The sequence below is a fragment of the Boleophthalmus pectinirostris genome, unplaced genomic scaffold (genome assembly GCF_026225935.1).
Source record: "Boleophthalmus pectinirostris isolate CB_2022bp ecotype Guang Dong unplaced genomic scaffold, ASM2622593v1 HiC_scaffold_12, whole genome shotgun sequence".
Taxonomy (NCBI): Eukaryota; Metazoa; Chordata; class Actinopteri; order Gobiiformes; family Gobiidae; genus Boleophthalmus; species Boleophthalmus pectinirostris.
In genome coordinates, this window is record NW_026571018.1 from 38918127 (window position 1) to 38932540 (window position 14414).

Sequence of the window (14414 nt, forward strand, 5' to 3'; positions counted from 1 at the left end):
CACAGACACAGACACAGAGACACAGACACAGACACACAGACACAGAGACACAGACACAGAGACACAGAGACACAGACACAGACACAGAGACACAGAGACACAGACACAGAGACACAGACACAGACACAGAGACACAGACACAGAGACAGACACAGACACACAGAGACACAGACACAGAGACACAGACACAGAGAGACACAGACACAGAGACACACAGAGACACAGACACAGAGACACAGACACAGAGACACAGACACAGACACAGACAGAGACACAGAGACACAGAGACACAGACACAGAGACACACACACCGAGACACAGACACAGAGACACAGACAGACACAGACACAGACACAGACACAGACACAGACACAGAGACACAGACACAGAGACACAGACACAGAGACACAGACACACAGACACAGACACAGACACAGACACAGACACAGACACAGACAGAGACACAGACACAGACACAGACACAGACAGACACAGAGACACAGACACAGAGACACAGACACAGAGACACAGACACAGACACAGACACAGACACAGAGACACAGACACAGAGACACAGACACAGAGACACAGACACAGAGACACAGAGACACAGACACAGACACAGACACAGACACAGACACAGACACAGAGACACAGACACACACAGACACAGAGACACAGACACAGACACAGACACAGACACAGACACAGAGACACAGACACAGACACACACAGACACAGAGACACAGACACAGAGACACAGACACAGAGACACACAGAGACACAGACACAGAGACACAGACACAGAGACACAGAGACACAGAGACACAGACACACAGACACACAGACACAGACACAGACACAGACACAGAGACACAGACAGAGACACAGACAGACACAGACACAGACACAGACACAGAGACACAGACACAGACACAGACACAGAGACACAGACACACAGACACAGAGACACAGATACACAGAGACACAGACACAGAGACACAGACAGACACAGACACAGACACAGAGACACGTCCTGTGTTTGTCTCAGTCTCAGTTTATGTTCCTGTCTCCGGTGAAGATCAGAACCTCCACACTTCTCTCCCTGAGCTGCAGAAGCTGCACTAGCGCTGACTCATGCTGCTGCAGGTGCTCGGGTTTAAACCAACTGGATTTCTTTTTGAAACGGGCAATAACAAAAACATTTTGTCCGTCGTCAGTATTACATCACAGTCGTTATCAGTAAAAATTGGATTTGATTTGATTTGTTTTCTTTGTTTCTGTGGAATTTTTCATCTGAGTTCTGGGCCAGATGCTCACAGCTGTCAGTGCCTCACATTTTCCTCTCAAACTGCAGCGTGTTTGTGAAGCGGCTCCAAGCGTCGCTCAGAGCCGGGCCCTTCAAAGACCCGGGGAAACGTGATCCGTCTGATTCAACCTGGAATCCGGCGTAACTCCCGGAGACACGCGGCTGCTCCCACCTTTTCCGCGATTACGCCGAGAATTCACATCCCGCTGTCCAACTCTTCATTCCTCTGCCGGGCTCAAAGGAAATATTTCAAACACTCGTGTCGCTGTTATTAAAACTCTGCAGCTCGTGTCGTCAACAATCCCCCGGGGACGTGACGCTAACAGGAGGCTCTGCTCTGTCTGAGGCTTTAACGTGATCTTTGTTTTAACACAAACTTAACACAAGAAAGAACAAACTCCAACAGGTGATCTGATCTGGGTTCTTAAACACGTCCCTCTCACCTTTCTGGAGAAAATTAAACTCCTGAACAGGACCATGAACACTCAGACTGGTCACAGGAAAAGGAAAACTTGTTCTTTAAATCACTTTTGTATTGTAACGATTCAAACTGAGACTAACACACTTTTGTTTACAGTTTCAGTTTGTTCGCTCGGTGTGAACTACAGATGCCTGGATTGCGGTAAATCGGGCGGATGACGTGAAATATATATATTACAGCCTATATTGTTAAGTGGTCCAATGGTCTTCCAATATTCTATGTTATTAGGTTCTTTTTTTCAGACCCAGAGTTTTATTTCATACCTGACAGTTTGTTCTGTTCACTAGCGTCTTCCTCAGAGTCACGTGATGTTGCTGTGACGCGTCTGGTCAGATGATTTAAACACGAGCAACAAAACACAAAGCAGAACAGGAACAACTCAAATCGGCCGTTTCTGACCAGTGTAAAAGAGAGAATCACGTTATGGACGGGGACGGAGCAAACGTCACTGGGACAGAGGAAAACAAACATCGCCGCTGGATTAAAGAAGCAATCGAAATACGGAAACGTGCCCACGGGACTGTAAACCGGGACGAGGGGCTTTTTTACTCTCACACACCTGGGATTCTGTCCTGAGGAAGTGGGACTGCAGGTGGCGCTGTCGTCCTGCCTCCACCGAGAGGAAGACAGAGACAAAACCTGTTTGAATCAACTGACCAGACGCGTCACAGCAACATCACGTGACTCTGAGGAAGACGCTAGTGAACAGAACAAACTGTCAGGTATGAAATGACACTCTAGGTCTGAAAAAAAGAACCTAATAACATAGAATATTGTGAAGTGTTATGAGATCTGCGTCTTTACTCCTATGTGCAGCGTTTATAGCGGCGTGTGGCGTGAGCGTGACTGAGTGACTGCGTGCGCTTCGTGAACAGGCCCGCGGAGTGTACGGGCGCCTATGTTTTACTGTATGTGAAATGAACGGTCGGAAAGTGACTGAAGCGAGTCAGGAAGCAACTGTCCTGTTATTTAGTGCGTCAAATAAAGCTACGATTCTTGAGCAACGAACTGGCGCGTTTATTGAGCCCACGAACTCACGGTGAGGCTCCGAACAGGGAGTTAAACCCTGAGCAACGAGCGGCGTTTTGTTACGGACAATTAAGAATGTGAACATGCACAGTGAGCGAATGTTGGAATGAATGAGCTGTAGAGTTTGCATTTTTATCGAGGCTCTTTAGTTTGTTTGCTTTATGGTCGTTCTAAAATCTAAAAAGCAGCTCTGCTTGTACAAGTGTCTCCACGGCCGAGCACCAAAGTCCATCTGTGACATGTTAGTGTCATATGAACATCTCACACTCTGAGGAGCTCAGGGACCAACTCCTGCTGGTGCCCAGAGTCACGACTAAACAAGGGGAGTCAGAGTTTCAGGTTCATGCAGCTAAAACCTGGAACAGTCTGAACATGTGAGACAGACTCTTCTGTGACGCTGTTTAAATCCAGACTCTAAACATTTCTGTTTAACTGTGCAAATAACTGAAAGGTTTTCATTCCGCACTCTTCTCTCCAATTTATGTCTCTCTTTTTTAATTTTAATCTTCATGATTATTTATGTTTTGTTTTGATTTGTTTTTATTATGATTTTAATGTATTTCTTATTCTGTAAAGCACTTTGAATTACTTTGTGTACGAATTGTGCTGTACAAATAAACTTGCCTTGCCTAAAATCAATGGGCGGATGGCGGGCGAGTGCGGTTTTGAAAATTGGTCAAAACCTTAGATGCAAATGGAAGCGGGCGGACGATGAGTTTTGTGTCGCGGTTGCAGATGAAAAAATAGCCCATCAGCACATCTCTAGTGTGAACTGAGTCAAATGGACATAATCGTTCAGGTGCTTTCAGACTTATTAACATACAGATGATCACCAGTGTTGGGAGCTGTTGGTGGAGCATCAGGTTCTGCAAGTTCTTCTCTGTTGGCCTAAAAAATTATCTGAATCACAGACTGATGTTAATTATATCATTATTAAATTATTCCAAATGTTCTGTCCTCTTCCTTTCAGAGTTTTTCTGAGGCTTGTGCTGCTTCCACATGGATTTTCACGTTAAAGCTTTTGACCAATCACATTTCAGCCGTCACTTGTTGCCAGGCAGAGTCAAAGTCAAAGAAGTGTCCCTGAGGCCTTCACAATCTGCAGGAACTCGAACACCAAATAAATGTTCATGGTTTTGAGTTGGTGTCACCAGGAACTTTAGCAGCAAATGACAACGACACCGGATTTAGACCCGTGATTGGACAGAGAGAACCAGGTCTAAACCAGGACTAAACCAGGTCTAAACCAGGCCAGGACTAATCTTGGACTAGGACTTGTTCCTCTAGTTCCTGAGTTCGTGGAGCAGTGTTTCCTCAAATCTCGATCAGACATCGGTTGCTCTTCGTCTTGTTCTGCGTTGGTTTTTTTCGCCCGTAGTCACCTGACAGTTTACATGGGCGCACCTTTGGGCCGTCCTGACAAACAGTCCTGGTTCAGTCCTGGTTTAGACCTGGTGTAGACCTGGTTTAGACCTGGTTTAGACCTGGTTTAGTCCTGGTTTAGTCCTGGTTTTCCTGGTTTACCTGGTTTTACCTGGTTTAGTCCTGGTTTAGTTTAGTCCTGGTTTAGTCCTGGTTTAGTCCTGGTTTAGACCTGGTTTAGACCTGGTTTAGACCTGGTTTAGTCCTGGTTTAGTCCTGGTTTAGTCCTGGTTTAGTCCTGGTTTAGTCCTGGTTTAGACCTGGTTTAGTCCTGGTTTAGTCCTGGTTTAGTCCTGGTTTAGACCTGGTTTAGACCTGGTTTAGTCCTGGTTTAGACCTGGTTTAGACCTGGTTTAGACCTGGTTTAGTCCTGGTTTAGTCCTGGTTTAGTCCTGGTTTAGTCCTGGTTTAGTCCTGGTTTAGACCTCGGTTCAGCAGACTTCAGTTGACTTGCCTCTCAAAGTATTTCTATAAAGCTGCACTGTGTAACTTTTTGGTGAGGGGTCCGTCATTTGTTTGTTGCTATGGAGATGTCATTGTTCTGTCTGGAATGTTCCACAGTGTGACATTAAACAGCTCTACTTTACATTTATTCAGTTACACATGGTTTTACAGCTCAAAAATACCTAGAAAAAACAGACATTGTGACTCTGAGCGGCGTCGCCTCTCCACAGATCTGACCTGTAACTCGCTCTGGTTTGGTTTCCGTGAAGACAGAAAAGAATTTGACGAACCCTCCACCAGGAAAGTTACACAGTGCACTTTTAAAGCTCTGTAAAGATAGAGGATTATGCAGATGTGTTTTTTTTTTTGTTTTGTGTTTTTTTTTTTTGCGTCACCACGTTAACCGCTGAACATCCCCCCGTAGACACACATGCAGAGCAGCCCCTCACCGTCACCGTGTTCTTGTAGCTCCGCGACACTTCGATCTCGTAGTCGTAGGTCTCCAGCACGAAGCCTTTGACCCAGATGGCCTGGCCCGTGTCGCGCTCCTCGTTGCGGGCGGCGAGCTTGAACGACGGGAGCGCCGCCGCCAGCTCGCGGGTGACGACGCCGCACTCCGACGTGACCAGCTGCAGCGGGCACGAGCTCTGCAGGTCGAACGCCGCGCCCGCGAACGGCAGGAAGTGGCCGTATCCCGCGGCGACGCACAGGGCCTCGGTGCGGGGCTGGCAGTAGAAGAGGCCGTCGCTCTCCTGTGGGGACGGAAAAAAAAAAACATCGAAAATCACTTCACGAACCGATTTTAAAACCAGTATCGAAACTAGATACTTGTGAAAGAATTTCTGTGTTATTTTAAATAATATGAATCATTTAAAATCATAATCATTTGTGTGTGATTAAAGTTATCAACAATTGTGTTTTTGGGTTTTTCCGTTCTGACAAAAAGCAACATTGGCTTTTTGTTCTGTCTTGTTTTGTTGTATCAGGTGATCCTGCTGATGTGGCGACTGACTCATTAAAGGTTGTATGGAGGATTTTTTTTTTTGTTTCAAATTGTCAGTGAAAGTTTAAAATACCATTAGAGAGACGCAGCAGCCTTGTAATTATGATGACCAAAAAAAAAAAAGAATGAAAATGTATCAACTGTGGACGTGTTGAGGCCAGATAAACATCAGCCAATAGAAAACGAGACTGCCTCTTTATCTATTGGCTGTCAGGTCGTCAATCAAACTCCTTACATTTCTAGTGTAACTGACTCGTCGGGACGCGGGGATTACGTGGTTTATGCGGCGGTTCTTAGAGGCTTTTTCAAAACTGTCGCTTCCTCACATTTCGCACAAAGTTTGTGGCGACGGCCGACGAGAATCCACGAGCAGCTCGCCGCGAAACGAAGTTGCTTTTTGAGGTCGCTGAAAGAAGAAGAGAAGAAGGGGGAAAGGAGCGAAGACAAACCGAGGTGATTCTTGGAGATTCCTTCCAGCGATTGCGCGAATGAAGCAGACGAAGGGTTTAAAAACTGACGTGTCGTTCGATAAATTATTTCTAGGCAGGTCACTTCAACAGTGATTCTGAACGCGCACCGGCTGGAAACAAGCGTGATTTCTAGAGTAAAGAGGCAGGAGGAGGTGTTTCTACTGAAGGAGCTGTGGAGGAGGCAGGTGGTGTCACGCATGCACAACATTTGAAAAAGAACTGCCGCTGTATTTCTCTTCCCTTAAAAAAATCCTCTATACAACCTTTAAGATAATGTACCGGGAGAAACAGCGTAAAGGTAAACGTCATGAGTTTAACATAATGTACTGTACTGTTATCTGTGAAATGAATTCAATAAAACGAGGGTCAGACAGTGTTACGGACGCTCTCTCTCCGTGCGCAAGAATAACTAAACCGTCTCGTTTTGGTGTGTCTTTATTTAATGTAAATTGATGTCTTAGGGTAAAATTCCCTGACAATACTCATTGGAGCAGTATCGATATTCTCAAAAATCTACACTTACATGATACTATAGTTTATCCAACGTGTGTAATTGTTACGTTCTAACCTCCTGAGACGCGGCCTGTTGTTTTGTGTCCATTACAGTGGACGCTGCGTTAACCAGATTTTCTTTTAAGAGTTTTGAGATAAACTCTGCGGGAAACATATAAACACGCATCAAGAATCATCGCGCAATTCAGACCGGGAAGGATTTTCCGAAAAAGTGAGAGTCAAACCTCCATGTTTGTTTTCCCGGTGGGATGAGTCTACTGTCAAAGTCGATCTTTTCAAGTCTTTTGAACCATTTCACTTTTGTTTCTGGTTCTGATATTGTCATATTTTAGTTTTGGGATTGGGACATCGTCATTGTTGTGGTTGTTGGATCCAAACGGCGGAAAAACTCCATAAATGCAAAAGTGAATCAGATGTGTGTGACTCAAACCTCTGTTCAAACTGTTTCTCTTCCCAACGGAATTGAAAAATAGTGAAAGGTGAAGGTGATGGGCAGGATTGATCCACAGGAAGAAACAAAAAGGAAACATTTGTCTGACTAAGAAATCATCCCGAGTTTACAGAGAACATTTTGTATGTGGAGCGACTAAATCACATGGACGTGTTTCCTCGTTTTCTATCAATAATAATTTTAATTTGGTTCAGTAAAGTTTGGGCTTTTTATTTTCTTTTATCAGACAAAACATCTTATGTGACGATTTCCTCGTCTTTGCTTCTCTGCAGCAACTCAAGTAATCCAAAGTATTCAGATTACATTACTCACTTTAAGTAATTTAATGGATTATGTTACAAACTACATTTTGGGGTATGTAATCTGTAATCTGTAGGGGATTACATTTTAAAATTAAACTTCCCAACACTGCCCGGTGTCCATCACAGAGGACATGTTATAAAATTCTAAACAAAAATAAAATTAACAACATTTTTAAAAAGGTGTTAATTTATCTCCAAATAGAAATAATAATAGATAGAAAATCACTAATATATATATATATATATATATATATATATATATATATATATATATATATATATATATATATATATATATTGCAACACAGTTTTTTTCTTCAGGTACCAGGAGGATATATGTGCAAAATAAATAATTAAAACGTAAATAAATAAATTATATAAATCGTTTGTGCTTCATTTGTGCTGCAAAAAGTTTCGTTTGTGCGATTAAGATTTTTAAGATATTCTTCAGTTTTATTTTGGGCCGATGACGTCGTCCTCTCAAAATGTTAAAGAGTCTCAAAGCAACAGAAAAAAATTATACTGCACTGAGAAACTCTGTACTACACACACCCTCCTCAACCCCCCATCCCTTGTATTTTTAAATTTTTATTTTATTTTAATTTATTTTAATTTAATTTAATTTAGTTTAATTTAATTTAATTTAATTTATTTTATTTTATTTTTTTTGTATGTGTGTTAGTTTTATATTTTGTTGTGGATGTGCTGGGTATTCAATCCCTCAAACTTGACAAATTATAAAAAAAATTTAAATAAAAAAAAATGATATGAACCGTTCGTGTTTGGTTTGTGCTGTTTTCATTTGTGCGAGTTTATTTCTAAAATCATGAATTATTATTTTTGTGGAAATGATACGAGGTCATTTCCGCTCAGATGACGACAGCAAAAGACTTCAGATGGAAAAGGAGTTTGATCGCACGGGTGTTTAACCCCGGTGCCCGCGTTACTCCCCTGGCAGTACTCCTCGGGCTGGCACGGCGCGGGCTGGCAGGACACGGCGTTGTCCGAGCCGTTGCAGAAGCAGCGGTCGCGACACTCCCAGTCGGTCCAGAAGGTCTGGTTGGTGGCGAGGTGGCGGTCGTGGTACACGCACCCGCAGTCCCGCCTCGCCACGCACAGCCCGTCCATCAGCGCGTAGCCGTCCTCGCACTGGCAGCCCTCCTGGCACGGCAGCGGGCACGGCTCCTCCGGCTCGTCCAGCGTGGCGCAGGTCAGCGGGCAGGACGTGGTGCACTCCTCGAAGTGACTGTTCTCAGGACACGGAAGAGCTGAAAGGAACGAGACAAAGATCATTCTACTTTCAGTTTAGAGACAATCTGTGTGTCGGTCGTTTTTCAAAATAAAACCAAAGTAAGAAAATGAAAAAAAAACAACAACAACGATTTTCTTCATTATTTGTCTCCAAAACCAAAATGAAAAAACAGATAAAGATTCATTTTTTCAGTTTTCGATTTTGTGTTTAAATGAAAAATGGAAAAAAACGGAAAAAGGACTGAACCAGGATTGAACCAGGTCAGGGACCAGACCGGAACCAGATCGGGACTGAGACCGAGAACAGGACCAGGACTAGGACCAGGACTGAGACCGGGACTGAGACTGGGACCAGACCGGGACTGAGACCAAGTCTGAGGCCGGGACCAGACCACGACCAGACCGGGACCAGACCAGGACTGAGACCGGGATCAGACCAGAACTGAGACCGAGAACAGGACCAGGACTAGGATCAGGAGTGAGACCAGGACTGAGACTGGGACCAGACCGGGATTGAGATCAAGACAGAGGCTGGGACCAGACCATGACCAGACCAGGACTGAGACTGGGACCAGACCGGAACTAGGACCAGGAGTGAGACTGGGACCAGACCGGGACTGAGATCAAGACTGAGGCTGGGACCAGACCACGACCAGACCAGGAGTGAGGCCAGGACTGAGACTGGGATCAGACCAGGACTGAAAACTGTTTAGTCCCGATTCAGTCCGTTATCAGTTTTTTCTATTTTTCATTTAAACACAAAATCAAAAACTGAAAAATTGAATCATTATCTGTTTTGTTTTGATGAGGATGAGCTGCTTCTTCTCCACGCTGCCAAACGTTTTCGACCAAATAAATGTTTGTCCAGTTGACAGATTGAATTTCTCCTTTGCCATTAGTCGGTCTACATCCCCAAAGCTCCAAACGCTCTGTTACACCTTGTGATGTCATGAAGTGGTAATAGGGGCAGATTTATGAAGCTGCTGGAAAATATGTGAGACATTTCCAAAGATATTTTGCCACAGAAAAGCATTAACCTAGAGTTACGTTTATCCTACAGCGCTGCACTTCCAGACGTGGTGAAAAAGCTCTGTTTTAGTCTAGAGGTCGTTTATTTTAAGAAAACTTGTCCAGTAAAATGATCCGTCCACGCAGCAAGAACATTTCACTACTTTTAAGTCATTTTCTGATGGGTTTAAATGTTTATATCTTAAGCTTTTTTTAAAGGTTGTATGGAGGATTTTTTTTAGTTTCAAACTGTCAGTGAAAGATTAAAATACCATTACAGAGACGAAGCAGCTTTGTAATTATGATGACCAAAAAAAAAAGAACAAAAATCGATCAACTGTGGACGTAGTGCGGCCAGATAAACATCAGCCAATAGAAAACGAGGCTCCCTCATTTTCTATTGGCTGTTAGGTTGTCAATTAAACTCCCTAGTGTAACTGACTCGTCGGAGCGCGGGGATTACGTGGTTTACGCAGCGGTTCTTAGAGGCTTTTTCGAACTGTCGCTTCCTCGCATTTCGCACAAAGTTTGTCGCGACGGCGGACGAGAATCCACGACCGGTTCGCCGCAAAAGAAAGTCCGTTTTTGAGGAAAGAAGAAGAGAAGAGGAAAAGGAGCAAAGCCAAACAGAGGTGATTCTTGGAGATCTCGTCCAGCGATGGCGCGACCGAAGCAGACGAAGGGTCTAAAAAGTGACGCGTCGGTCGCTGAATTACTTCTAGACAGGAAACTTCAACAGTAATTCTGAATGCGCACAAGGACTGTCACTGTATTTCTCTTCCCTTAAAAAAATCCTCTATACAACCTTTAAGTCGTGTATTTGATTGTAAATGAAGACGGTTCTTACGGCAGTTGGTGGCGCTCCTCCACGACGCCAGGCTGACGTGGGCGTCCTGGCAGGCGCTGGCGTAGGCCTGCAGGGAGTTACACATGGCCGAGCGGTTTCCCTCCTTCACGCACATGTTGTACAGGCAGCTCCTGAAGAACGGCGAAGGGTTGACCACGTTGTGACAGGCGATGAAGGAGCTGTTCCCGGGGTCGTTGATGTTCCCGCACATCCAGGGGCTCTGGTAGAGGCGCAGGTCCGTGCACATGCGGTACAGGTCGTCGCAGTCCCCGTTACACGTCAGGTCGTCGGCCAGGGACTTCCAGGCCTCGGTGAACTGCTCGGGGGACTCGGCCTGGCGCCCGTTGGGGAGGCGCAGGTCGTCGGTGGCGTTGCCGTTGAAGACGCCGCACAGGCCGCAGGTCAGGTTGTAGTAGAGCGTGGACAGGGAGATGTTGACGTGGCCCTGCCTGGTGTAGTGAACCCGGAGCAGCCCGCGGGACTCCACCACCGTGGCGTTTCCTGGAGCGCGGTAGATCATCACCGTCTCCATCGGGTGAACGTACGGCAGCACCACGGACTCACCGTTCACCTGCGCACAGAACAAAGGGTTTGAAAGCAGGTTCCTCGTCACAAAAAGAACTGGAGTCGTGTTTTGTTTCATTCACACATTTAACGCACAAATACTCTGTTCCACCTTGTGATGTCATGCAGTGATACAGGAAAAATTACACTACACTACACCCACCTTCACCTGAATCATCTGGATCATTTCAGCGCTGGAATTGCAGATCTCTACCGAACTAAAAGTAAAATAACATGTTCACGTTGAAAACAACCTCTTCATGACATCACAAGGTGGAAAAGAGGGTTGGGAGTTTTGGAGATGTAGACAGACTCATAATAGTGACGTAAACATGTGAATGAAACAAAAAACTCCAGCTCTGTTTTTGAGGAGGGACCAGGGTTAGAACATCACATAAAAAAATAAAAATAAGAATAATGCATCAGGTTTATATAGTGCTTTTTTGGACACGCAGAGACGCTTTAAAGAGTAAACTAAAACTTTCAAGAGTCCGTTTAGTTTAATATTGGACCTTTAAAGATGCTGTACCTGAAAAAAAAAAAAAAAAAAACTAGATCAAGACAATTCTCCAATCAGAAGCAGAATGAGCCTCACATGACTCTCTCATTTGTGTTGCTGGTTCAAAGCTGAAATCCAGTTTGTTTAATCCTAAAATGTGTCTCTTCAATCTGAACGGATTCTCCCTAAACCCCCATGAGTCAGTGCTGGTGCAGCCGCTGCAGCTCAGGGACGGAGCTCTGGAGGTTCTGAGCTTCACATGACGCCTGAACATAAACTGAGACTGAGACAAACGCAGGATGTTAGTACTGTACTTGAAGTACTTGAAGTACTGAGGAACTATTTTGATTGAAAATCAAACTCCTAAACAAGACCGTGAACATTTGGACTGATCAAAGGAAAATTAAAACCTGCTCTTTAAATCAATTTGGTGTTTTTTCAGACAATGTAGAAACATTTTTGACAGTGTGTGCGTTGTGTCTCTATGCAAACTGCTGAACACTCCACCATAGAGACACACGTAGAACACCCCCAATGTCTTTGACACTAACCGACCTTCACTGTGTCGAAGTCGACTCCGCCCATCTGCGCCTCCACGTTGGCCACGGTCACGATGACGGGACGTTTCCAGGCCGGTCCTTTGTTGAAGAGGCGTCGGCTCATTTTCACCTCCACCATGGATCCGTTCACCGGGACGGGGCCGCACAGCTTCACCAGGTAAAACGAACTGTCCTCCGGGAACGGCAGGTGCGCCCCGTCGAAGGACGCCGTCATGGCGGTCTGCGTGACGGAGCACACGCCCTCTCTCCTCGGGTAACACCCCAGGAGCCCCGCCTCCGCCGCGCACACCTCGCCGTCCTTACACGACTCGTTAAAGCAGGACACCTCCCCGGCGAAGCCGCAGGTGCAGCGCTGGCTGCAGTCGCCCTCCTCGCCCGTCGCGCCCACCCAGAAGGTGGCGTTCATGGGATGGTAGAGGCCGTTGTGCTCGCAGCCGCAGTCCTCCTGGAGCACGCAGCGGCTGCCGCTCAGGACGTAGCCCGGGTCGCACTGGCAGCCCTCGGTGCAGGGGTGGGCGCAGTACAGCGGCGCCGTCAGGTCGGAGCAGGAGGCGGGACACGCCGTGGTGCACACCTGGTACTGACTGAACTCAGGACACGTCAAAGCTGCGGGACAAACCAGAGACAATTATTACATCGTTAAACTAAACTTCTTTCTCTGTGTTCTAGGTGTTTCTTCTCTCTGACACTATGAAGTTTTATTTGGACTGATTCATGTTTGAAGAATCTTTAAGACGACATTTTTCTGATCTTAACCCGTTTTCATCGTCCACTCTCTGCTTCAGACAGACTCAGTGTCTTTGCTTTGACCATAGACTCTTTATATAAAAGGACAGAGCTCATGTGTTTCCTGCCGTGTTCCAAACAGGAAGTTCACATGTGGCTCTTTCGGCTCCTTCTGACTCTGGCTCCCACTGACTTCCATTGGAACACTGTGGCTCCTCTGTCTGTACCTGCTGCTGTGAGCCTCGGTATTTTGATCTTAAAATGTTTGTATTAACTCGCTCTACGTGATCCTGGTGTTTTTTTCTCTGTTTTGTCCATTAAATAAACCTGTCTCTCTTTTCTTTATACAGTTATTATCTCTGTGGCTTTGACGCCTTCACCATCTCACCAGGATTAATGAAACAAGCTACAGGGAGAGGCCATGGTTTTTACATACAAAGAGTCGATGGAGCTGAATCTCGCCCACGATCACTTCCTGTTCTGAACGTAACATGTCGATTTATATAAAATGTACAGCAGGAGTCTCCAGACTGTAGCTTGGGAGATTCTGGCAGTTCTCCGCCCCCGTCAAAGCAACTTGCCAGGGGATTTCTGAATTACATGTATTGTGATGAAAAAGCTAAATTAGAATAATTAAATGCTGATTACCAGTGCCTCATTCTGATCCATAACACTGTGCACTAATAAATGGATAATAGTTTATGTTTTATAGACTCTAACTGCACCTCGTCTAAGGCCGTGGCTAATTTACTCAGTTTCTTCACTTAAACGAGCAGCTCTGTGGCATTTTCGTTTTGTAAATGCAGCTCACCAGAGGAAAAGTTTGGAGACTCGAGCTGTAGAGTCTGCGGCTTTAGCGCTCGTGTACAAAAGACAAATCTCACCGCAGAAAGCTCGAGACCTCCAGGAGCGGATGGTGACGCCGAGCGCCTGGCAGGCCAGAGCGTACGCCTGGATGGCCTGGCACAGCGTGGTGATGTTGTCCTTGTTGCTGCACATGTCGTACACGCAGCTGTAGACGAAGGCCGTGGGGTCCACCACCGCCCGGCAGTCCCTGAAGGGCCCGTCCGTCTTGTTGATGATCCCGCAGTAGTCCGGTCGGAAGTAGAAGGCCTCGCTGGAGGCGTCGCACACGCTGCAGTTTTGGGCGCAGCCGTCGGTGCAGCGCCAGTCCGTGTCCTCGGCTCGCCAGCTGCCGCCGAGCTCCACCACGCTCTCGGCCAGCGAGCCGTCCGGCAGCAGCGGGTCGTCGGACGGGTCGTCGTTGTAGTTCCCGCAGAGGCCGCAGGTGTTGTTGAAGTAGGAGCTGGGCAGAGAGATGGACGCGTAGTGCTGCCCGTCGTACGTCACCAAAAGCCCAAAGTCGGTCTCCAAGGCGACGGCCACACCGGACTGGTAAACCTTCACCGCGCCGAGCTGCATCTGCACGGGCAGAGTCTTCATCAAACCGTCCACCTGAAAAAAACAAACATTTAACTTTCATTCAGTTAAAGAAAATCAGAACATGTGATGATTATTATTTTTCTTCTGATAAT

The 14414-nt window shown here is 46.0% G+C and overlaps 2 protein-coding genes across 2 annotated transcripts in view; both read right to left on the bottom strand.

Annotated features, from left to right (window-relative positions):
* LOC129407530 (CD5 antigen-like) overlaps positions 1-14414 on the bottom strand; it is a 303815-nt gene that overhangs the window by 168607 nt on the left and 120794 nt on the right. The gene's annotated exons all lie outside the window — the stretch shown is intronic.
* LOC110160399 (alpha-tectorin-like) overlaps positions 1-14414 on the bottom strand; it is a 91547-nt gene that overhangs the window by 45764 nt on the left and 31369 nt on the right. The window contains 5 exon segments of the mRNA XM_055148954.1: positions 5135-5437; positions 8355-8692; positions 10531-11101; positions 12149-12759; positions 13764-14334. Coding sequence (XP_055004929.1) covers positions 5135-5437; positions 8355-8692; positions 10531-11101; positions 12149-12759; positions 13764-14334 — 2394 coding nt within the window.